This window comes from Mya arenaria, chromosome 7 (assembly GCF_026914265.1).
Source record: "Mya arenaria isolate MELC-2E11 chromosome 7, ASM2691426v1".
Lineage (NCBI taxonomy): Eukaryota > Metazoa > Mollusca > Bivalvia > Myida > Myidae > Mya > Mya arenaria.
In genome coordinates this window covers 7,886,343-7,912,338 of record NC_069128.1, presented here as the reverse complement: position 1 = coordinate 7,912,338, position 25,996 = coordinate 7,886,343, and the positions used below count along the sequence as shown (strand labels likewise).

Sequence of the window (25,996 nt, the reverse complement as noted above, 5' to 3'; positions counted from 1 at the left end):
AGGATAGAACGAGGACGAATCAGAACGACAACGGGTATGGAAACCAGATGAAAACAAATTAAGACATTCCCACTTCCATTTCGTAGACCTTGTTCCTTACACAAAAATTACGGGCCACCTATATGTTGTAGAAATATTGATATAGAAAGAACAAGAGACTTCTGACGGAAGTGTTTTGGATAGGTAACCAACAGAAATATAGAGAACGTTAGGTCACTGAGAGCCAAATAGTGTTCTTTTGGTAATTGTGATATTGGAAATCTAAAATGTGCATGGGAAAAAATGCTTGAATAATTATTAGTATTTTATGAATTAAGTCTAATCTGAAATCTTAATGATCAATTTATGATTGCCTTTCTGCAATTTTATTGACTGAAATGAAAAGTGCATTCTTAATGTCATAATTCTACTGCTTGGAGGCAAAACTTGCAAAACAGCATATCATTTGGTATTTTTGGATAACCCCGGGTTGACCTTTAAAAATTGCACAGCACTAAATCATTTTCCTATTTATTCTATAGTCAAATGAACAATTTGCACGCGATATAACACAAATATTTAGTTCTTCCCAACCTCTAAAATAGTGTGTGGGGAGAGAGATTGAACGAAAAAGATAAATTGATCATATCCGGTGTACTAGTACAAACACTCTGTTGAAAATGTACGCAAAGCAAAAATACCAAGTAGACCCAGCATGTTCAGCCTGGTTTTGAAATCTCAAACCATTCAACTTCAAAACCTATAAACATAGAAAGCAGTCAATGGTATGGTCTAAAAAGGCTTTGATTTACTGTCATGTGTAAATAAAAAGAAAAAAAAAGACATGAATCACTTAGTAAATACTTCATTATTGGTGTTATTGTGCGCTATATATTATTAAACTAAATAATGTGACTCTATTGTATAAAGAGTAGTGTTCTTTCCTACAGTTTATGACTCATGTTGTGAATCTTTGAGGATGCGCGTCAATTAGCTAGGAAGGACATGCAATGTATGAATATATATAAAAAAAATGTTGTGAATACAGGCATATCTGCATTTTGACAAGGAAATCAACTGTCCTAAACTAACAAGTGAACGCCCAAAGGACGCATCTTCTCCGTCCTGTTGCACAAGGTTCCAATTCCGGAACAAGCGACCACGCTGATTTCGTATGGAGTATTATCAAAACAAGGGCTGAAAATGAACTCAATTAAAAATAAAAATGATGAACTAAGCCCACATTATTAAAATCATTAGGAAAAGGCCTCTCAACAGCGATGCGCTCATTTTCCAATCCTGAGTCTAAATATACATGTACAGCAAAACTGTCAAACTCGAGGCAGCGGTTACTTTTCTTGCTAACATGAATCACAGCCGTTATACAGCTTACTCGATGATAATCAAAATTATTTGACCTCGTTCAAAATGTTATAACTCTTTAATTACAATATTCTACATTTTAAAGCTGCACTCCCACAGATTGAACGTTTTGACAACTTTTTTTATTTTTTGTCTTGGAACGAGCCATTTTTTGCGAAAATCAATAGAAAACAGTTATTTAAATTGATGTTGTATGCATTTTTCTTAAACCGTTAGTAACTGTTTAAGCCATAAAACATTAATTTTCGAACAGAAATATGATATCTGCGAACTGATCTTTTGCCAGCAATCTTTTATCATTTGTTTGCAGATATTAATGCAAAAATCTGCACTTTCGAGGGCAAAAAAAAAGTTGTAGAAACGGAATATCTGTGAGAGTGCAGATTTAAGAAATATAACTTTAATTTCGTTTCGCCTACACTATCTAAGTATTTAGTGATACATAAAAAACCTTTAAGAGTGAATAGCTGACATCTAGCTTTTAACTTACGAGTACGCGGTGGCAGAGATCTTTTCTGAACGTTAAGTAAAGGGAGATAAATGCTAAGGAGAATTCAAAGTGTAAGTGTAGTTATCTGTTTTGATAGCAAGATCGCCATCGATTACTTTGTTAATTTAGAATGAATGACATCGACTATTATTTAAATCTGAAAATTAGTTTAATAATACAGACCGTAATGTTTAAGAATTTAAACTTAATACAGATGATTGACGTTGCCATCAATCTATCTTAAGTTTGCTGCTAAAAATGGTTAATATCAATGATAAACGATTTCACACGTTTATAAATCTTACAATATTTTGATAATTCTTAGCAATGACGAACACAATTTGCTTGAATGTTTTACTTACGACTCAAATAATGCTCGCATTCTATAAAAAAACACTTGAATTCTGATCATAATTTGTATCGTTTAAATCAAAGAAATAACTTACATTCTTGACATATTTGTGATGATGCCATATTCTTGATGTTCAGTGCGTTAAAATAAGAGTGAAAGCATTAAAGGACTTGGTTCGAGTAAGGCGAGAATGGCACCGGATTTATCCATATTTTACACTTCTCAGTTAAGCTTTAGTTAACTATTTCTACAAAGGAGAGCTATCATACTACATTACTTAACATATTTCTTTTACAAAATATGGGTTTAAATGTTTTTAAATTTTGCCCAAATAGACGCACTTTTGACAAAAATGGCCGAAAATGGCCGTTTTTTTGTTAATGTTGATCAGTTTTATGATTGTTTACATGTTGCGGCATTTCTAACCAGTTTTCATAAATTTGCCACAGCTTTCCCCATAAAAACTCTATGCAAACTGTGAATTTCATAACTGGCGAACAATGCCGCCAACTTCGAAAAAAAGAAAAGAACCGTACCTGTGTTCGGCTTTTTAGCTCGACATTTTAGCAGTATCGTACACATTACATTCGTAAACATTATGATGCCAACTCTAATCCAGTTTTTGTTGTAGTCTAAATAAAATTTGTTTAGTTCGATTTATTAATATTTTCCTTTTTTAAAGTGTGTGTGCATGAATAAAATGAATAAACTGCCTAAACTGCTACGTTTCCACCGCTTATTTTATTTCCCTAATATTTTCTTCGGAGTAAAATACAAAAGCGTCTGTCAGCTATGTAAAACAACGAAGAAGCTTTGCTTATAAGGTAATATTTGAGAATTGATAATGCTATTAAGAATTAAAAATATGTTTTCTTACGTGGACACTTGAATTGTTTCAAGGAATCCTTTTAATGTGCTTAATTTAAATTAAATTAAATTAAGCGCCAAGCACAACAAATGCTACAGTTGGTAATACAAGGGAACTCTCTTCAAGCAGAAATTGAGAAAAGAAGAGCCGTGTGGGTGCCGGTTAACGACACCGAGTTGGAAGGCTTTCCGCGTCTGACAGAGGACACACTTCGCACACTTACATGCGGTATATATCAACTAAAACTGAGCCCTGGTTATATCCAGGAGCACCTTGATGGCGACGAGGACATCTGTGGCTTCAAGGAAAACAGTGGACTTATTCGTGTTCGTCTTCAAAGTCGCCACATATCAGCCAAGCAATACACCAAAGGTATATACGATTTCTAATAGTTTGTTTTTATCAGTTGTGACTACCTCTTTCACCGTTAAAAAATGAGACCATTAAACACCGTATATACTGTCGCAAAATAACAGCATGGCTATTTCTTTTCTGATTATTTCGTATGGAGTAAATTATTGCGTTGTGTTAATAAACAAGCATCGCTCATAGCACAATATTTAGTATGCCAGTCCTCTGTTCAAAATAATTAAAATTGACGAAATGTGATTCTTACACATCACTACAATAGTCATGCGAAAAGCTACAGAAACAAGCTCAGTGGCAAAAAGTTTAAACATAAACCCGGTTTAATGGCACTGGGTAAACGCCAAAGACATAGAACATAAAATCACAAACAAGTACATGAAAGAACAGCATAAAACTCCACAAGCAGCACAGTGCATACATACTATATTTAAAACAAACTAGGTATGTTTATCAAGGATTGTTAGGTACGGCCTTGGAACGGTATATCTGGTAAAACTGATATATTAAACTGATATCTCTCAATACTCTGGCTATGCTCCATGATTTCGTCCTGTTATTAACAGAACAGTAAATTTATTACAACGAAAAATACACTGTCAAAAACAGGCTAAATACCCACACAAATATGCAAATAAACACAAGCATTTGCTATATATTTTCTACTACTGACACTTGTATAACAACGAAGCCTTGTGGGCAAAAAGAAAGACTGAAACATACTCTTTGAAATTATCTTGGTGCATACCTCAGATTCGAGCTACGTATTATAAATGAATAATAAATTAGAAAAATCAACATTTTGTCATTCGCCCATGCAAAAAAGCAAACATTAAGTCGCATGAGAGTTGATCAATTGCGTGTTTTCGATCGATTTACCAATATCATAAACTATCCAATTACTTGTTTTTTCTTATTCAAATATGACGATTTTGCCTGTAACATTATGGTTTAGTGATTTTCATCGTCAAATCTGATGTAAATATTAATGTTTTGAGAGTTAATTTCCAGTAGGAAAACACAAAAGTGTTAATGAAATTACAGAATAGTTTTAAAGCTGTTTTAAAGTAATTAAAAAGAGTTATAAGTTTATTGACACATGAATACATCATGCAAAGTGGTGTTCTGATACCAAACAGCACTAATCAGTTATTAATTTTAATATTTTTCCACACGAAGAGGTCCGCGTAAAAAATGATTTTGTATAAAGCGAAGAGGGCATGCGACTCTTGGGAAATCAACATAAATATAATTGTCTGCGGCGCGTTAGGCAATGACTGAAGGTGTATGGGTGTACTTTAAATTAACGACACAACATACTCCAGTGAGAGTTCAAATCGAGTTTGATGGTGTGGGGTTCAGGGTACATACAAAATGTAACCCTGGTTAGAGCTACCCTGGTCCTTATCGGGCGCCAGCGTATAGCACTATCACAAAGAACCACCATTTTGATTTCCATTCCGGAAGACAGAGGTGAGGCGTTGGATCGAACCTACGACTCGTATGTAAATAGTCAAATATCGTACTAGACCATGTGCGTATGAAAGCACAAGTCTATTAGAGGACCGGATTCCTTAATACGCTTGTCATTTAATCGTGTCATTGGCGATGCTTGTGACCCCAAATAATTTTGGAATTATTCGAATGAACATTGCTGGCTGACAACTTATATGTTATATGAATAATCGTAAATACAGAGCATGAAAATATATTGCATTCAGGTGGTGTTAGTGTTCTTTTTACTTTCAATATTGCCTATTTTTTATCATTTAAGGCCAGCAAAGCATATTAGCAATATGTGTTTGGTATAATTTTTGTATATTTTTTTCTATACACACTAAACCCTTTTAAATGATACCAGAATAATAGGGGTTCACATCATTGTAATAATTGTAATACACTGAATATCTTAAATCAAACAGTGTGATATATGTTATTTTGTATGTTTATGCCGGGGTTTAAATAAACCCCTGACCAACGTTTTGGATTGTTTAAGTAAAATTATTTAAATCATAGGTCAAACCTGATGTGTTTTTTTTAAAGTGACACACTCATTCAAAGTCAATGCATACACCAAAAACGTATACCAAACATCAATTCTGACTGATACAACTTAAAATACTTAATCGAAATGATGCATTTATGGAAAATATTAATTATTGATAACAAGATATTAACCGTGTTTAATAGCAGGAACGCAAAAATATTGAATGATTGGTGAATGCTAAAAAATTAACTTTGGTCTACTATAGGTAGAAATACCGTGTTTCAAATTAAACTCGGTATCCTTCACAAAAACCATTATTTTCGACATTTATTCATTATGTTTATAATATTTAAACATAATTATTAATTGTGTTAAATCTTGTTTTGGAGTAAGAGTGCATCTTCAATTGGACATTCTGCTGTTGTAGCTCAAGGGTCGTTAATATTTACGAACAAAGGTTCCGGAACTAGAAAAAGAACGTGTACCTAAAAGAAGTGTGGACGTACCTTAACTTTTAGGGAAACCAATTTAACAAATCGAGGAAGGGTCAATTATTTGTAACTAAAAAATGTTAGCAAATAATATAATTAATTAGGACTCGATACAAATGTAGAAAAAAAAGTTAAAGAAACTATTGAAAATAAATCGTTATGTATATTGGTTTTGTTAATCAGGGAGCAAATAGACAAATACACTATTCGGCATTATTGGAAAAACAGTTTAGATAATGGGAATACGCTTTCATTATAATTACATTATCCAACGACGTTACGTGTAGAAGACGCTCTCGACTTTGAGCTTAATCGTGGATTTATAAAATGATCGCGGTTTAAAAATATGGACACACTAAGAGACCGGTTAAAATAGCTGATAAAAGTGCGGACGCTACCACCTTTTTTAAAAGTTAAAATGACATGTATGTTTTAACAAAACATCAATGCAGTCGATTCATTTGATTAAACTGCAACGATGTTTTTGGAAAAAGAAACAAACTGATTATTCTAAAGACAACAGTGTATGCAAAGTTTAACCATATATCTGAGTATATATCTTACAGCTAAATATAAAATATAACAAAGAAATACTAGTTGGAAGAGTGTAAATAAAAAAGAAAAAAACAACAACGAGGATTTAAACACAGCCAAACACTTGACCAAATCGAAGATGTGGGAAATGTTTACTATTATAGGTAAGAGAAATGTTTTATTATCAACCTTGTTATTTCTATATAATCATGGTATATTTATTATCGTGGGGTAATATTTAGCATAACGTTGAAAAAATATTATTCCATTGTCAATTATTCCTTCATCTATTCTGTTCAAAATAATGAATTTATTTCATTGCATGGCATGTTATATCTAGATACATAATATTTCCTTCTATTGACGGGTTTTGGGTACTTAAAAACAAATAAATATGGCGCGTGCTTTTATTGAAAGATTAATTTGTGCTATTGGTATAGCGATTCTAGACAAATTTAAAACAGGAAATCGATTCAGTTCTTTGCTCAATGTGTTTAAGTCGTCGTGTTGAACAAACTAATTAATCATATGGTGGCTAATAATTATTTTCATGTCTGTGAATTAAAAACCCCACCTCAATTTATGCGTCTTAGTATTAAGATAATATGAATGAATAATTATCTTTCGAAGAAGGTTTCGTCAGTGTTTGTATTTAATATTTTATTCTTTACCTCTTGTTTATGAGTATACGTACTCACCTCTGATCAGATAATTTCTCAAAATGTGAACTCGGCAAAACAAGTGAAGACAGGAATTTAAAGCTACTTTTCTGAGTACTTGAAACAATATTTACTATTTGTACAATGTCTGTCAAAAGGTGCTGAATTAGAAGACGTTCAAGGAAAATTATCATTAAAGAATGAACAATACATACACAAATGTCCTTAAATTTGTTATCATCCTACTTATATCACATATCTGTGACAAGATTTTGATAAGCTTAATTAAGCATAGAGACCTCTTTAACATTAGCATACGTATTTCAACGATCGGTTTCGAACTTTGATATCAATATAAAGTAATTATTAGTAAGCTTAATTAAGCGTAGAAACCTCTTAAATATACATACTTCAGCTATCGGTTTCGTACTTTGATTACACTTTGATATACTTATTTCGTAAACCATATAACTTCTGACAGTATGAATTTAACATATAGACAAAACCACAATCGAGTTAAAAGCCGACTAAATGTTATAATAGCTTGTACTTTTGTTCGCTTGATTAGTTTTATTTATACCAGGCGTGTTCATTCTTTGTTTTATTTGTTTGTTTGTAACTGTATCAAGCTTTTCTTCCATTCTTGCATTTATACCTAGAGATCTTCATTATGAATGTTTAGTTGTAACAGTTTATGCGCAAAGGGCTAATTAAAGATCATAAATTTAAAACCCCAATGAGATTTCAATTTTATGATCGATTGCATTATGTTCTAAATTTATCCTATATTTTGTCATTTTTTTCGATTGGTTGCTCAATTCTAGGTGTATTCTTTGTAGTTCATGGTAAGGCCATAGTATATGTCAAAAGTTGTGTTTCACTGCATCTAAGCAATACATAAAAACACACATTTACTAAATCAACGATATATGTGTCTTTTTAATATGGATCTCTGATGTTTTTAATGCTTATTACCTTATTACAAACAAACTGCAAAACCAGTGTATGAGTATGATGAAATAATGGCACTTCTGCTTTTAATGTACACTTTTAATATGATTATGGATTACGGTCTGTGTTATTGAATTATCGTAGATTACAACTCGTCCATATAAACTTAGTTTGAATTAATATTACATAATTAATGATGCTAAAGACAAGACCTTCATGTCGCCGGGAAAAACACATGATATGGAAAAATACCATTTACATAATACATTACGAAACATACATTACATCAATGGCAACTCTAAGTTGGCTTTGCGAATCTTACAAAAACAAATTGCACATATGTATACATAATATTGCCAATATCACGAATAGTGTTCACTGAACTACAAACTTAGTCTACTTCTGTGGAACATTACAAATGTACCATTACGCGATTCATTTCCCAGACAAATTCATTGGCCCATTCCATCAATTGCGTCCGTCACATTCCAGTGCCATAAAGCGTCATGAGATTTAGCATTTTCTGTATCATACTGGCACGCAAAAATGTTTTAACACTCCAGCGGACAGAGCACGTGGCTGGCATTACTAGCACAAATTTCAGAAAAGTCATAGTTTCTGAGAACAGTTTTCTAGACACCGGATTCATGGCATGTTTGTGTCTATAGTTCATTGTCGTTTGGGTTCTTGTTCTGCCCCTAGACAGGGTTTTATTTTATTTATTTTTACTACTGGGCTTGTCCCTGTATTTTTCTTACTTTGAAATAGGTTCCAAAACACGCTGTAACAAAGCACATTTCTTGTCGCTGTTTATCCTTACCGTACAACGGGAGCGTTTTCAAGCTGGCTGAGATATCTTGTCGATATCATCCTTGTAGAACTCTACGGGCCGCTGCCCCTACCACCCAGATCCCATGCCTCTGTAGCCAAAATCATTTATATATTTATAACGTAGAATGATTCGCTTATTTCAAAATTTACTATCGGTATCAGGTAACAGTGGGGCGTATTGTTACAATTGCTATGACACATGGTCACATTAACAAATATACTTTCAAATTGTATTGACAAGGTTCACGAAGACAAAAGGCGGAATCATGATCTTATCTTATCATGATTTAAGAAGACAAAAGCTGGTTAAACAAAATGAACTTTAACCACTTGAGAGTCACGAATGGCAGAACTATTTTGTACGTAATATTGTGATATGAACGCTCGCGTAATGTCATCATTGTTTATATCAGTACTGCACTCTGACTGTCTTAAAATGACGTCATTTAAAAGTGTTTATAAACTCAAAATCGACCTGATATACTTGGAGTTTTTCAGATAAACACTTTAAAGTTATTGTTTTAATCAAATGTATCTTTTAAAACGTGGGTAGTAAACGGGATATCGAGTTTATAACAATATAATGATATATAGTGATATGAACATACATGCTCTCACTCTGGTGCGGAATCGTTACACGCTTATAACGCCGCTTAATATAACGCTTAATATAAAGTCCCTGTCACACTATCCTTGTTGACGCGATTCGACCTGTTTGTAACTGATTTCATTCGCAACATATGGCAACCAACGAAACCTATGCAACCATTTCTGTCAATAATTGGGATTAGGATAAGATAGTCGATCATTTAATTTGAGGTTTTTCAAAATGTCAGTAATGGTTAAAAAAAAGTCGGCAGCCGTTTACCGAGTATACGGCGAAATGCTTAAACCTCGGTTGAGACCGATCGGTGAATTTCTGGTACTTGTAACGACTGAACGGTTTTGGTCGGCTAGAGGTTGTCGATCGATCACATCTACATACTGCATTCAAAAAAAGGTCTTTTTCAGGGTTAAACTATTGATCTCTGATTTGTCAAGATGTTTGACAAGACAGTGGAAAAAAACCCCGGATCACTGGTCGATTTGCATAATAGCTCTTCGAGACCGCTAAGATACAAATGTAATCTCGGGGTGGCCAAACCGGTGTAAACCATTTTCTTTAGCATGCTCCAAACATATGTTGTGACCGAATGCGTCTTGTGATAGCTTTGAAATAGTGCAGCGACCTCAGCAAAACCATTCGAAGACTTTTGAACTCTCTCCTTTGAATTTTAGTTACGATTGTTTACGTTTATCTGGCGGAGTATAGCGCCTATTTTTAACTTCTTTTTTTAATGGTGGTCATTTGTTGTAATGAAGTATACATATAAAATGAAAGTGTTAGTTGTACCTGATGCTACATTTGTAACCCGATGAACGTTATTATTTCATATTCTGAATGTTTTTTGTTATCATAGTTGAAAGAATCTGGTAATAAAATATTCATATACTGTTTGTTGAGTTTTTCCGATCATATTTTCATAAAATAATTGAATATCAGACATTAGTATTGATCATTAATCAAGTTGTTTAATGGACCAATTAGTGAATTAATTATCTGCTTGCCTTATGGGTCCTCCCAAAGGCGATGGTGAACTAGCCCAACGTTCCAAATCACTCACCATGTATATGGTTGAGTTCAATTATTGCGATAAATTGGACACCAACTTGCGTAAAATTTTTGAATAAAATATTTAAAAAATCACAGATTGTAATTGGCCTATGACAAACGTCAAACACGCAGTATTTACTACGTTTTACTACTGACACAAGTAAACATTGGTGGAAAAAATGATTTACTGTACAAACCCTGTGAAATAATTTTTTGGTGCATTTGTCAGAATCGGTATACGTAAAATAAATGTTTATATAAAATCTTACAAATATATTCATGTCCCCAAAAGGCAAGGTGTTAATCTTGGTCGGGACATTTACAAACTATTGTATCCTGCGTTTACTTGCATCGTCACATCGGGCCACGTCGGGGAAGAAATTTAAAGAAATCGATACTATCTGGTCAATAATTTAATAAAGACTACACGGACAAGCCAAGTAGTCAAACTAATTAAGCCCCTTTCAGTGGCACAAAAAATGTACCGAAAAGACACACTGGACGAGAGACATAAACCGTACAAACGCCATCAACAGAACATTTATCAATAATAATAAAATTAGCTAAAAGACATTACCGATGAAAGTTCATGTTATAATATGAACTGTTAAAATAAATCCAAGTATGGTGTGTTATGTACCAGTTTCTGCAATTCTACCATGTGCTAATTATGCATTTACGATGCCTGAATAACATCACACTTATTGTTTATTATTGTATATATGTTGCTAAACTGTAAGGCTATGGCCATATAAACTGGTTTAAACCACGAGTAGAATTATGTTCTGACGTGTTGACCTCGAGTGTAACTCACCATTGCATGGCCATAATCCTACCATTTATCGGTAAAGCTATATTGATGTGTTGTTGGTTTGTTTCGAGGTGTTTGTATGTTTGTGCCTGTCGTTCAGTGTCGTAACGCCGTTACCCTGTGCCTCTTAACAACGGTCTCTGTACCCTAAATTAAGGAATGAATTGCGGGGTTTATGTCATTATCGGGGTATGAACGCAATTGGGCTAGTCAAAGTGTGTGGACGCGTACTTTGACCAGTCCAATTGCGTTTATATCCCCGATAATGACATCAACCCCGCAATTCATTACTTATATTTACACCAAAAGTTCCTTATTTCATTTAAGAATTGTTTAAAATAATACTTCATCTCATTTAAGAAATACATTCATTAATCCTTTCTTACCCATTATGTAAACAGAACGACCCGACTGTTACCGGAAACATTTTTTTCAAATGACGTCGCAATAATGCGGGAAAAGATCAACCACTTGAAATCACCTTTAAACGTAAAATTTAAACACTAATGGCAACAATACATTTAAAATATAACTAATTAACACTTTCTAAAATGTTGATTTATATTTTACGGTACCTGCTGATACAATACAAAGAATAACAAGATCAATAGTTTTCTTGTATATTGTAATGCGATGAATTGCGAGAATTATTGTATACTGGGCTTGTCGCTGTAGTTTTATTGTATTATACTATTTGAATTATTGTATACTGGGCTTGTCGCTGTAGCTTTATTGTAGTATTATATTTGAATTATTGTAAACTGGGCTTGTCACGGTAGTTTTATTGTATTATACTATTTGAATTATTGTATACTGGACTTGACCCTGTAGTTTTCACTGTATTGTTTATATTTAATCTCTGACTACTGGTCTTGTCCCTGTAGTTTTCATTGTTTCATTGACATTCGATTGTTTGATAACTTGGGATGTCCCGGTAGTATTTTTGGTATTTTACTATTTGAATTGTTGTATACTGGGGTTTACCTTGTAGTTTTCATTGTATTATATATAATTCATGTTTTACCTCTGGGCTTGTCGTAATGTCTTTGATTGTATTTGTAAGACTTTTCTCGTTTTTAGTGTTGCTAAAGATATACAGACATTTCAAAAGGTTTAGTTTTAATGAGCTAAACGTAAAGCATTAACTACTAAAAGAAACAACAACAACCTGTAACGCTAGTTTATACCACTCTATTTGCAGCAGGGCTGGTACTTGTGACAGCACAAGTCGTTAGGGGTATGTCCCCATCATACAGCACGGACCTGGAGACAGAGCTACGTACAGCCTTGTTTACAGGATATGAGGTTCTCCAAAGACCCGCTAAACAGGTCCCAGTGACAGTGTCGATGAATCTGATCACCGTCAATTCCTTGGTACGTGTGTATCTTCCTAACTACCATCATTTTTTTCAATTTTTATTAGGAATTTGATTTTTCTCTTTGTAAATCGCATATATTAGCTCAACCAACTAGCAAAAATTTAGGTTTTCGCATCTGAAAAGTAGTGTCGTTGGTGTTCGTAAGCAACATTTTTGTGGTTAGATTCATATATTATAAAACAATATAGATATTACAAAAAATATTTTAAAATAGCTTTTGTAGTTTTATTTAACATATTCTGCAAAAGAAAAAAACAAATGCATCTTCAATTGTTATTTCAATATCATATTTGATTTTCAGGACATCAAGGCACAGACCCTTTCCACATCCGGTTTCTTTGAAATTGTAAGTACTTACTCTTTAATATGTCGATCATATTATCATTTATCATTCGTCCGCGTCATATAAAATACATTTATAAATGGGATCATTAGCTCATCTGCACCTTGTACGACATCACAAGGTATATCAGGAAGAAAATGGGTATACAGTAAAGGTTTAAACCCGGAATCGTCGTCTCCTGTGCATCATTGCTTTACACCGGGCCCGATAAAGCGCCTTGCGATCTTTTCGAAACGAGCTAGGGTAACGCACCAGGATCGCAATGTTTCTCGACCTGTTTATCAACTCTGTTATTATCAAGTTGTGACTAAAACTTGCAGTTATCTTAATCTCATGAAACTTATGGCATTTCAAACAATGCGCTGGCAGTCCTCAAAGACCCACATACGCCAAAAACACGCTCAACGGGTGTATCCAACGTGTTATGGTCTACATATGTTGAAAAATGCATACATTGTTTCTAAGTAATTTAAACTGTATAAACTTGCTGACTAATTTCATCAACGATAGCGATAAATTTTGCTATAATCATTATCGTTTTTTTGTTTTATATTTTGGAATCATATATTATGTCCGCAATTTTAACACATATTTTCATGGTTCAAAGAGTTATGTTCATTTGAAAATTGCTTCCGATTTTTGATATAAGTGTGTATAATCGATAATTCAACAAAATAACTTTGGTTTCAAGGAAACGCTTATAGACTGTTCTAACAATTTCAATCTTACCAAATATTACATATAGATTATATTGTGTTCCAGTATTTTTGTATTTTTAGGTTAATTAAAAAGACAATTTAGAAGCGACCTATCAATTTTTTAGCAATTCTACATTTCTGAGTATCTTAACCGTTATATCATTCATGTGTTTTTATTTTCAAAAGTCGTGGCCTGACGACCGTCTTGTATGGGGATCGGATACCAACTACAGTAATATCCCGTTTTTGTTCTCAACCGAAACATACGCCTGGACACCGAAAGTCGTAATTGAAAATAGGTAATTATAGCAAGGAGTTTCTGACAATTTTGTAATTTGTCGAATTTTTGTACTATTTTCTTCTTCTCCTATGGCGATCTTGCCAATATATGTCACTTTTGGTGGAAAAAAGAACCCTCTATATTTTGGAATATGTGTACGCTAGTTCATTTATCTGCAAAGCGTTCTAGCTTTCTATTGCGTGGCTTTTGTGTACAGAAATAAATATATTTTTAAATGGGTTTTCTGTGTATGCACTTTAACCTGTGACATATTTGCAATGAAAATGGTTTTGCTTCTTTAACTTAATAATGAACTGAACTTGACTAGTTGCTTCGAAATGAAATAAAAACAAAACAATTTGAAGGTGACCATTAATGAGGCACTATGGGAATTAATATATAGTTCATCAAGTCGGTAAAAAAGCAAAATGGATGTACAAATGTATCTTTATTATGAAAAAGGATTTGCTAATACAAAGAATAATAACTGATAGATGAAAGAAGGATTTGGTAACGATTAGCCAATAAAAAGAATAAACATGAATATGCGAAAGAAAGATTTGCCTATATATTTGATAAATATAATATCTATATTTTAAAGGAAGATGTGCAGATACCCTATTTTGATATTCTAGAAGAGGACTGGTCCTTTTAAATTATCCGAGAGCAGTGTTATATCTCGTACATATATTTCTGTAGAATGTTTAATACGTATATCGTTTTTAAGCATTAACTTATTTTATGAGAAGCAATTTTCTTTATGCATTATATTTCTACTGCTCCGTTGAGTCTTTAAACAATACAATGTTGAGGCAGAGCGAGCCGTTTTGAAAAGGAGCACTAAGATAAAAAACCCAAAACCTAACCCCTTACTACCGTGTAATTCAATCTAAGCTTCCTATTCCTATTTAAACATTTTCACCTCGAAAGGTGGAATTATGTATGCTTTGGTACAGATATTGTTGGGTAACAAACATAAGAAGATAAGCTGAGACCACTCGTGGACAATAAATACAAACACTGTCAACAACTCCCTATATAGCGAAACTTTATTTTCGAAAATCACTATCACTAAGAGTCAAATCCAATTATTCTGAAAGATCCAGAAAACACACAACCACTGAAGTGCACTTAAGCCACAACTGTAAGGATAGATATCTCTATCTTTAATACAGTAGTTATATTCTGGAACAAATATGTTCGAATGCAAAACAATAATGGTTGGTGCAACACTGTCAAAGCTCCCTAAACATTCTTTAGCGATACTTTTCTTTTTAAAACCGACTATCATATCCATTGCTATCAAAGAACCAGAAGTTGAAACTTGAACCCTGACTGTTTTGGTAATTAATTCCCTCCTCCCTGTCGTGTATTTAAAAGACATCGCATTAGATGATTCGGTTATTGTACTGGAATGAAAATAATAAATAAATGCCAAAGATTCTTTGTGAATAGGTGAGACACATATGAACTTCCTTTCAACTCATTAGAATTTGTTTTGATGTGGTTGGAAGTAGTAAACCCAAACAAATTGTAGGACAAATTAACTCTCCAAGGTACTCATTATACATAAATTGGATAGCTCATTAATGATCATATATCATATTCCTTGACTAATTAAGATTTATTGTTTGTAACATGAATCTAATCTACTCATGTAAGTTCTTTTATTTTGCAAGGTATTAATTTCGAGACATTTCGCATTAAGTGTTTTTCCTTATTTTGAAACTTTTAAAAAATTGTGACATTTCGTATTCGGAAGCATCATACAGATTGAATATGTTGCTAGGTTATGAATAAGCGACCAGTTTTATTCGTGAAAAAATGCGAAACAATTTAACCCTCAGAAAATTAAACTACATGCATGTGCAATAGTAACAGGACAATAAAATGTATGGCCACGCTTTAGTTAGAACTTGCCTGCTTATCTAAACTTCTAAAGGTATGAACATATACAATCCAACTTATTTATTTAAAAGTGTCAATGTTCTAAATCGTAGTACCTGGCATCAAGTTAAAGGTCAGCTCTTACAGGAAAAGCAAATAACTCTGATACTGTAACATTCGTTTGATTTCTGACACAATCGTCGGTGCAGGTTTATTATCATAGTCAGTAAATTTCATTTTTTTTTTATTAAAACGAGTTTCTTGGTTTGCCATTCTATTATACATGTAGTTATTTTTTTTTTATATTATTATTTAAATATATTGTAATATAAATTAGAACTAATTGTATTGTTTTGGCGAAGTATGTTTATCAAACACAAACAAAATGTTATATTCTTTATGAATTTCAAATGACTTGACATACATTTATCTAACTATCTATACAACTGATTAACGGTGCGCATCACCTGGAAATTTATACAAAATGCTACCTTTTTTGGTATCACCCCGCCCAAAAGAGGTTTGTATCACTTAAGGGGATGATGTCTTTAAATATCTTGCTATTTTTGTGGTTAAGTCCTTTAAACAGATTTGCAGACAAATCGTATTTCAGGCATATCCTTTTTTATTAGGTTGCAGACATGTGTTAGTGTATTTTAGATGTTAACATCGAAATTAGTTCATGTTTAAAGTTTATTAATTAACAATATATTACGTCTTTGCATGGTAACATTTAAAAAAAACACCATTATGACGCTACTATTATGTAATTTATATTAAAGGGAGGTTATATAACACAATTTAACTATTGTTATAAAGCAATTTATTTCATTGACTTGTTTCTGACATAACGTTATGCTATTATCAAAAAGCTTTCGTCGAAAACTATGAAAGTATTTAAACATAACATTGTGTTAATTTGAAATTAAAATTACTATCAACACTCTTTGGACCTTATTATGGATGGTTTACGTAAACTTGATGAAGCGTAACATAGTTTACATGGTTATAGCACGATCAGCTGCTAAAACATGATTAACGAAAAAAAACCAAACCAAACAGCAACTGCCAAATACTCGGTTGGACCTTTGTTTTGTAAATTCAAGCCTTATATCAAATTCCAATAGCGCTAAAACATATTAACTTTAAAGATCTAATGTGATTTTTAGAAGATATTTCATCGAATCTTTCAATCGAGCATTTTGTTCACAATGTTTGATGTCTGAGCACAAGTCCCTTTTAAATTCTCTGTTAAGTAAGCATAATACATGTGTCCTTTTAAACAAATGTGGGTGTTCTGAGACCGTAGCAATTTTATGATATAATATTTTATCAAGCATTTGCATTTCAACGCAAACACGTTACTAGATGATAAACGGTTTCAGGCGCTAAGACTTTTGGAACTTACTAACCACCAATGTATTGAGGCTTGTTATCATTGCCTTTATCTTAAGGAAAATATATTTGCATTATGGTACCCCAGACGTGAATCTTTTATCATCAATATTTTTGCCATTGTTTTGAATATTTTTATATTTATTTGAAAGAAAAAAATATCATCAAGAAACCAGACTATGTTGCTGGCTGATATTCTGGAAAATTATGACACAAAAATATGCCCATATTCCATCTGTGAAAATGATAAAATTCAAAATATAACACACTTTTGGTAAAATATATTTTCACTTGATCAGTGTGTACTTAAAGATAAATAAACTTTTTTATTATTTTGAAACATTTTTCCTTTAGGCCTACCCCACTCTCTTGGGTTTACTGGAAATCAGCCACAGAAAATCACAGATATCTCCCCTGATGCCTTTTTTACCGGACTGTCATAATTACTCATTTTCATAACTCAAACAATCATTCGTATTCCATGTGAGACACATTATTAATACGTGTGTATTATTGTCTATGTTTCTTCGTTCCATTCATTATTTTTATAAATCATCTCCTGATTTAGTGTGAATGACCTTGAAGTGTTCAGCGACGTGAACACTCTCATCCGACTGAATGCCTTGGGTACCGCTAGGTGGACACCAGGGGGCGTGTTCGAAACGAGTTGTGAGGCGGATATCACCTACTACCCACTTGATACGCAGACATGCAGGTAATTATTTTCATTCTTATATTATTGATCCTCCTCAAAATTTGAATATTTATAAAGGCTGACATTATGACACACTTAACACCAAAATCAATTTATTGATCGATTTCATATAACTAAAACAACTTTTAAATGCATTCCAGCATAGTCTTAACAACATGGTCGTATACATCAAGCGAGATATCTCTGTCATTTGTCGATGACCCATTCATTTTGGATAACTTTGATGTAAACTAAAACAACTTTTAAATGCATTATTCCAGCATAGTCTTAACAACATGGTCGTATACATCAAGCGAGAGATCTCTGTCATTTGTCGATGACCCATTTAATTTGGATAACTTTGATGTAAACTAAAACAACTTTTAAATGCATTATTCCAGCATAGTCTTAACAACATGGTCGTATACATCAAGCGAGAGATCTCTGTCATTTGTCGATGACCCATTTATTTTGGATAACTTTGATGTAAACTAAAACAACTTTTAAATGCATTATTCCAGCATAGTCTTAACAACATGGTCGTATACATCAAGCGAGATATCTCTGTCATTTGTCGATGACCCATTTATTTTGGATAACTTTGATGTAAACTAAAACAACTTTTAAATGCATTATTCCAGCATAGTCTTAACAACATGGTCGTATACATCAAGCGAGATATCTCTGTCATTTGTCGATGACCCATTCATTTTGGATAACTTTGATGTAAACTAAAACAACTTTTAAATGCATTATTCCAGCATAGTCTTAACAACATGGTCGTATACATCAAGCGAGAGATCTCTGTCATTTGTCGATGACCCATTTATTTTGGATAACTTTGATGTTAACTAAAACAACTTTTAAATGCATTATTCCAGCATAGTCTTAACAACATGGTCGTATACATCAAGCGAGATATCTCTGTCATTTGTCGATGACCCATTTATTTTGGATAACTTTGATGTAAACTAAAACAACTTTTAAATGCATTATTCCAGCATAGTCTTAACAACATGGTCGTATACATCAAGCGAGATATCTCTGTCATTTGACGATGACCCATTTAATTTGGATAACTTTGATGTAAACTAAAACAACTTTTAAATGCATTATTCCAGCATAGTCTTAACAACATGGTCGTATACATCAAGCGAGATATCTCTGTCATTTGACGATGACCCATTTAATTTGGATAACTTTGATGTAAACTAAAACAACTTTTAAATGCATTATTCCAGCATAGTCTTAACAACATGGTCGTATACATCAAGCGAGATATCTCTGTCATTTGACGATGACCCATTCATTTTGGACAATTTTAGTGTAAGTAATTTTGGGTTTCATTTCCACTTGTAATGACAAGATTACGGTGTACAATATTGTAGCGCTGAGCTTGTAGTTAAGTGTTTGTGTGGCCTTGGTAATTGTGGAGTTCCAGTAAACAGAATATTGCTGCATTTTAAGGTAACTGCCCACGTTGTATCTATAGTTTTATTTTGATGTCAGGCATGGACTATTTGTAATTATATATTAACATATCGTGAGACTGGTTATCTGTTTTGCTGCAACTGTCTTTTAAATACATTTATTCTGAAATTTTGTTTATTGATTAATATTTTATTGAACATTGCTAACAATGAACGAATCACTAATTATTTTAGAATATAGTACCACATTTACGTCATATTGTCTGATAACATCACTTGGGTGATGCAACTTATTTTTGACTAATGCGGTTTCTTTTGTCAATGAACATATAAAACTAGTCTATTTATCTATACATTTTCTGACCGTTTATTTTTATTTAGGAAAATGGCGAATGGGAGTTGATTGAGACTTCAAACACTTCGGAATCAGCCGGAAGGTCAAAATCCGAGTCGTTCACTTATGACAGGTGAGTTTGTATTCATGAGATGTACCAACTGATTAAGAAGTTTAGGTCCGTCTGAATCCTGCAGTTACGATGGGTGAGATTGTTTTGGCAGGTTGACCAAGATTCGGTAGTGAAAGTCCTTTGGAGATAGTGAAGACCTTGAACTAGACCTAAACTTACGATATATGATTCTATATTAATGAGATGAACTTGTCTTGTTTAGTATAAGTCAGAATCTACAATATTAAAAAGTGACAATAGTTTTGGGTCGAGTCAAATCCTTTTTTAGGTGCGGGTGTACATACACTTGCGATGCTTTACAAATTATGTGACTCAGTATTAAGTACTGTTAACAACTGTAGGCCTATATGATAATATTAACTACAATGACTGAATTTACCAAATTGTCTTTATGGAGAACCCTCACGATAAATTACCATATTTTTTTTTAAAAAAAGGCCAGCTATCATATTTGTGACTATATATGACATACACTCACTACAGTTGGAAATATATAAAATGAAAATCTCTCTCTCTCTCTCTCTCTCTTTTTGTATCTCGGCCTGTATCCCCCCTCTCTCTCCCCCTCTCCTCTCTCACTCTCCTCTCTGTCTGTCTGTTTATATTTCTGCCTCTATTTCTCTCTTCCCCCTCTCCATCTCTCTCTGTCTGTATGTCTGCCCCCCCCTCTCTCTCTCCCTGTTTGTATTGTGGCCTCTCTCTCTCTTTCTCTGTGTCTGTTTGTATGTCTGCCTCTCTCTCCACCCCCTCTCTCTCTCTTACTGTTTGTATGTCTGCCTCTCTCTCTCCTTCCTTCTCTCACTTTGCCCCCCTCTTCTCTTTCTCCCTCTGTTTATATGTCTGTCTCTTTCTCCCTCCCTCCCTCCCCCCCCCCCCCCCCTCTCTCTCTCTCTCTCTCTCTCTCTCTCTCTCTCTCTCTCTCTCTCTCTCTCTCTCTCTCTCTCTCTCAGAGTAGTGTTATTTACAGCAGTGTTATGAACAACAGTGTTTTTTTACAGCAGTGATTTTTACAGCAGTGATTTTTTACAGCAGTGTTATGTTCGGCAGTGTTATGTTCGGCAGTTTTATGTACAGCAGTGTTATTTACAGCAGTGTTATTTTCATAAGTGTTATGTACGGCATGATAATCACCCTTAAACAATGACTTATCCATGCAATTTTCGTTGTATTATTCAGCAGAAGTCAACACAGCTTAATAGAAATATCTACACTATATTTTCATCATTAGTTTTCTTTTTCAGACTGTATTTCACCATGAAGTTGAGGAGGAGACCCCTCTACCATATATTGAACACGATCTTTCCAGTGATTCTCATGTCCTGTCTGATCGTGTTCGTGTTCAAACTGCCACCTGAGTCGGGGGAGCGAATCGGCATGTCGTTGACAGGTTGGTGCAAAAAATGCTTTGTTTTCTGAGTGCATAAAACAACAATTCAGCGATTTTAAAACCACAATCAATCAAGACGGGAATAGGTCGATCTTTCAGCTACCATTTTTTGTGCAAAATCAAACCTGATCACAATATAATTTCAACTCTTAATATTTATACTTCTCGAAAACATAAATATATATCACTTTTGGTTTCGCTGGGTTTTAAGCATGACAGAACTTCCTCGCGATGAAATATGAACGTAATTAAAATCTAACATTCAATAAACAACCAAAAGGAATATTTGTTTTTTTAAGAAATCGATGTTGTTTTTTCTTCAGTTCTTTTGGCCTACGCAGTGTATTTGACGCTAATAACAGACAATATTCCACAAACATCGCTTAGCGCCAGTGTTTTGTGTAAGTTATGGGTATCATTTATCAAAAAAATACAGTAAATGTTATTAAACATTCGTCTTTATTTTTGCTTACCATGTTATGAAGTCGATACATATTGTAGTTGGAAATAAATTATATACGCCCCTGCTAATAATTATTACTTAAGTTCTATTTCAATTACAAAACTCATACTATTTAATAAATTTTTATTTTGTACGGACGATATTTTCCTGCAGATTTATTCATATTTGCATACAAAAGCTTCATTCCGTTGTGAAAATAAAAATGCTGACACTGTTTGACCCCATACACAATCTTAATATATCAACTGTAATACTAAAATAATTATAACAATATTTGTTTAGCCACATACCTCACAATTATTCTGATGTTGAGCACGCTCTCGGTTATCTTCACGATTGTCGTCCTTGACATTTACTTCAACCATGACGATGACGAGGCGCCCACTGATTGGCTGCAGAAATTCACAAAATACTTCTTGGTGAAAATTACGTGCTGGAAAGGTAAGCCGGTTGCAAAATATATACAATTATTTGAATATAGGGAAAGCTGTGAATGGTGTTTTATATTTCATGTGTTTCTGTATTTTTGTAAGGTGTAATACATGTTCTGTCATTTGCTTTGAATATATACTTTATAAGTTTATGATAAACTACAACTGCTTTATAGTATAACAAATATATGTACATTTGATATTTGAAACATAACGGAAACAAAAAGTTAAATGACGATCATACCTTGTTTTAGAGGCAATATTTATGATGTACTTGCTGAATAAAATTTTCCAAAATAAAAGAGATAAGCTCTGTAAAAATATCCATTATATCAGCTTAGTTAACGCTTACCTTTCTATTCGGGTATATATAAAAAGGATACGTTATCATACAGTAAGCATTTCCGACTATTCTTATTAAAAAACTAGATATATGCCGTGTATGTTGAGTTTTCGTAGTTAAAATCCTTGTCAAATATAGCTGAACCTTTTTATCACGAGTGTCAATACATATAGCCCGGAATTAACATAACTGGGTTTTCCCATGCCGGTACAAATAAAAGGTGAATTTCAAGCTATTGAAATTCATGTAACAGTCCAGTGACTCTATTGTTTCCTAAGTAACATGTGTATATTACAACGGTTTAATTTTGTTTGTACCGGAGGATTAGGTCGGAAAAAACAGAATGGCTAAAATTCCGGGCTACAACTATTATGCGGTTACCGTACACGTATTTTAACGTGCCACAGACGATCCAAAACCATATCACAAATCTCTCATGTGTGTCTGCTCTGTTTACGAAACGTACTATTTGCAGTCCTGCTTTACGCTACGTGATCAACTTTAAGGACGCGATATTGTTGGCCTCTGCAAATCTCATATTATATTTCGTTAATTAAAGACACAAAAGTATACAAAAATATATAGTTCTCTTAATAAATATTCCGTTTATCAGGTGCCCTGTGTCGTAAAACAAGATCTTGGTTTACGTAAGGCTTGTTGGTTTGCCCCTGCTGTAGTTTCTATTATATTATTGTCTGTTCTATTTAAGAAATGGACGTAGTATTGCACACAACTCTTAAAAATTACTTCCGTTTCAATGTTGTGGAGTGGTCGACCTTGAACGTTTTCACTTTTTATGACAAGGTCCATCATAAGTCAATTTAAATGAAATCATAAAACATCAGTTCAGTTTATTGGTTCCATCTCTCAGGCCTTTCTAAAAGGACACTTATATCGGTGTCTTCCCAGAAAACGGATCCGCGAGTAATTCATAGCAGCGTTAAGCTGTATTTACATCGAGCAAAATGGATGAGTGTAAATAAACACTATTTAAGGTTAAATAATTGATTGCTGCTCAACAAAAATAAATGTTTACAGAACTGGTGCATCAGCGGAATACTGAACCATTCTTAACAACCATAATTATAATGAATGACTACGCTGCCTGTGGACGTGCATGAATATAAACTGTTCTATTGCAGGAGGAGCGTGTTGCAGACAAGGGAAAGTAAAACCATCGAACGTTTCTGATTCGCGCATTGCTTTGGTAGATCTGGACAAAGTAATCGATGATAACATAGACAGGTATTCGCCAGGTCGCAAGGTGGCACTGCCAGAAGATGATGATGATAATGATGAAAAGAACAAGAAACCTGAGGAAAGACATTACTCATGGAAGGAGGTTGCTCTTATTCTTGATCGCTTCTTTATGTATTTGTTTGTATTTTTGGTTGTTACTGTTACCGTGGTTTGTTTGTCGATTCTCGCTGTTGGTGGACAACAGTAAATGAACATGTTAAGGTGTTTGTGGTGAAAAAAATTAAACTTTTTTTTTGTTATTATGCCAACTCTACATAATAACTATTTCTGTTATACAATGTATGTACTTTTGCTACAACAACTGTTTGCAGTGCTTGGTATCGTTAATATAATCTATCACGTAAACTCTATTAAATAAGGGATGATCTATAACTTGATATCTGAAAGGGAGGCATTTGTTTGCATGAACTTGCAATATAAGTCTTCGTGATTGTTTACTGGAATATTTCAAAATGCGTGCACCATTGTGATATATTTCTGAAAGTCATTTTCTATTGCTATTCAATATCCTAACGTAGTTTCAACTAACATTTCATTCCCCAGTGATAGCATGGGTGCATACTATTTGTAATGAATAAGCATAGTGGTTTCAATAGATTTTCAACCAATGGCAAACATCAGCTTTGTTATTTTACTTATGATTTAACACTGAATATGCTATGTACGTTCGTCTTGGGGCTGGGGTAAACAAGTTTACAGTTAAACGAGCTTCATAGACTAACCGCTAATTAAACTAGATTTCATTATTATATTTTTGACAGACATTCCTCTTCTTGCTTGCTTCGTTTATGCCTTCATAATGAAAAATGTTAAGTTCACCCAGCAGTTAAATTTGTTGATAACTTATCTAATTAATACCTTCAAGGGAAGCTGAATTTTATTTTGTTAATGTTATCCGTTTTATAAACTCTAACGATATCATTTCCGTTGTGATTCATATATCGTGCTAGTGGACCTAAATGTACGGCATGGTGGTTGGTATTAGAAATGAGCAAAAAATGCGCGCTTGAGCGACGTTTTGAATCTTACGTCAGGTCATGCAGAACATAAAATAACAAGAATTCATTATGAATCACTGTACCACCGTTTCATTGGGCTCTTTGAAATGTGAAATGATTAAAGTGGTATAGTGGATAAGTTGCCCGTCTCGATTTCAAGGTTATGATTTAATGCCCCTCATAGCCTCAGAAAAAGGACATAAGGACTGGTATCTATCCAAGAAACAGACTCTATGCTGTTTTTTTTTCCTTTCAGCTTTTGTCGAAACCAAGTTAGATACAATTTTTCATTAGCTAACCAAGTTAAATAATTTGGCATTTCTTAAAATGTAAGCTGACTTGCTAACAATTTGATCACCTTTTTACTTGTATTTGCTATCACCCACAATTTTGTTTAGAAATGATGAGTACTGCGCACGGACACCAATATTTATTTTCTGTAGTGTTACTACCATAAAAGCACATAAACTCAAATTGTTTTGTACTATGATACTTTATCTGTAAGTTTGTGTGTAGATTAATATCTCAAGTTTAGAATAATTATCTCATTTAGATCAAGTTGAATTTTACATTAAATAGAATGAGAATGTACAGGAATATTTATATTTCATTGATCATGTGCTTATTTTTTATAATAGTAATAAAAGGAATAAAAGTTATTTTCTGAATTTGCTTGTTTTTGTTTGAAGAAAATGTGTTGAGGTTCTTGGAATAAGAATTAGATATAATTAATAAGAACAAAATCTGGCACATTAAGTTTTTTAATGATGACATTTAATTTTGTAGTGGCATAGATCTTCAAAATAATGTTAAATCTCCCGAGATTCTTAATCCACTTAAAGACGGTTGGCAAATTAATAAAAATGAGTGCAAAACCTAAATTACACTTAGAATAATATTTAATTGGATACAGATGGCTCATGTATTTTTTGTCTATATCTAAAACAAAAAGGAGAGATGTTTATCTAAATAAAACTAAAGGTTGAAATAAAGCTGACATTTAGTCCTTACATGCATCAAATTTGATGTATTATTTTATGCATACATGTACTATGTTTACTTCGATAACTGTCCAGTAAACCTACTACGTGTTCACGATTTATCTAGTGCAAACAGTGTGTTTTAAGTACAGAAGAACATCCAAATATTTTAGAGCGAACATACTTTGAGGTTACAATTAACATC

At 33.3% G+C, this 25,996-nt stretch overlaps 1 protein-coding gene across 2 annotated transcripts; it reads left to right on the top strand.

Annotated features, from left to right (window-relative positions):
- Positions 1 to 6,195: 6,195 nt before the first annotated feature.
- Positions 6,196 to 25,470, top strand: LOC128240219 (acetylcholine receptor subunit beta-like). Of its 2 annotated transcripts, none has more exons than XM_052956737.1 (11): positions 6,196 to 6,614; positions 12,561 to 12,730; positions 13,037 to 13,081; positions 13,963 to 14,075; positions 17,907 to 18,053; positions 19,274 to 19,358; positions 19,844 to 19,929; positions 21,171 to 21,316; positions 21,640 to 21,717; positions 22,062 to 22,220; positions 23,696 to 25,470. In XM_052956737.1, exons 1-11 carry the CDS (start codon positions 6,590 to 6,592, stop codon positions 23,998 to 24,000), a joined length of 1,359 nt encoding a protein of 452 aa, XP_052812697.1. In that variant the 5' UTR covers positions 6,196 to 6,589; the 3' UTR covers positions 24,001 to 25,470. The 2 variants fall into 2 exon arrangements, with proteins under 2 accessions (XP_052812697.1, XP_052812696.1); XM_052956736.1 differs by having other exon boundaries at positions 12,558 to 12,730.
- The last annotated feature ends 526 nt before the right edge of the window (positions 25,471 to 25,996 follow it).

Bases quoted from the DNA above. Each gene is read 5' to 3' on its own strand.
- LOC128240219 (XM_052956736.1), top strand. From the start codon at position 6,590: ATGTGGGAAATGTTTACTATTATAG. The intron at 14,076-17,906 runs GTAATTATAGCA...CTCCTGATTTAG, and splicing joins AAAGTCGTAATTGAAAATAG to TGTGAATGACCTTGAAGTGT. The intron at 22,221-23,695 runs GTAAGCCGGTTG...GTTCTATTGCAG, and splicing joins GAAAATTACGTGCTGGAAAG to GAGGAGCGTGTTGCAGACAA.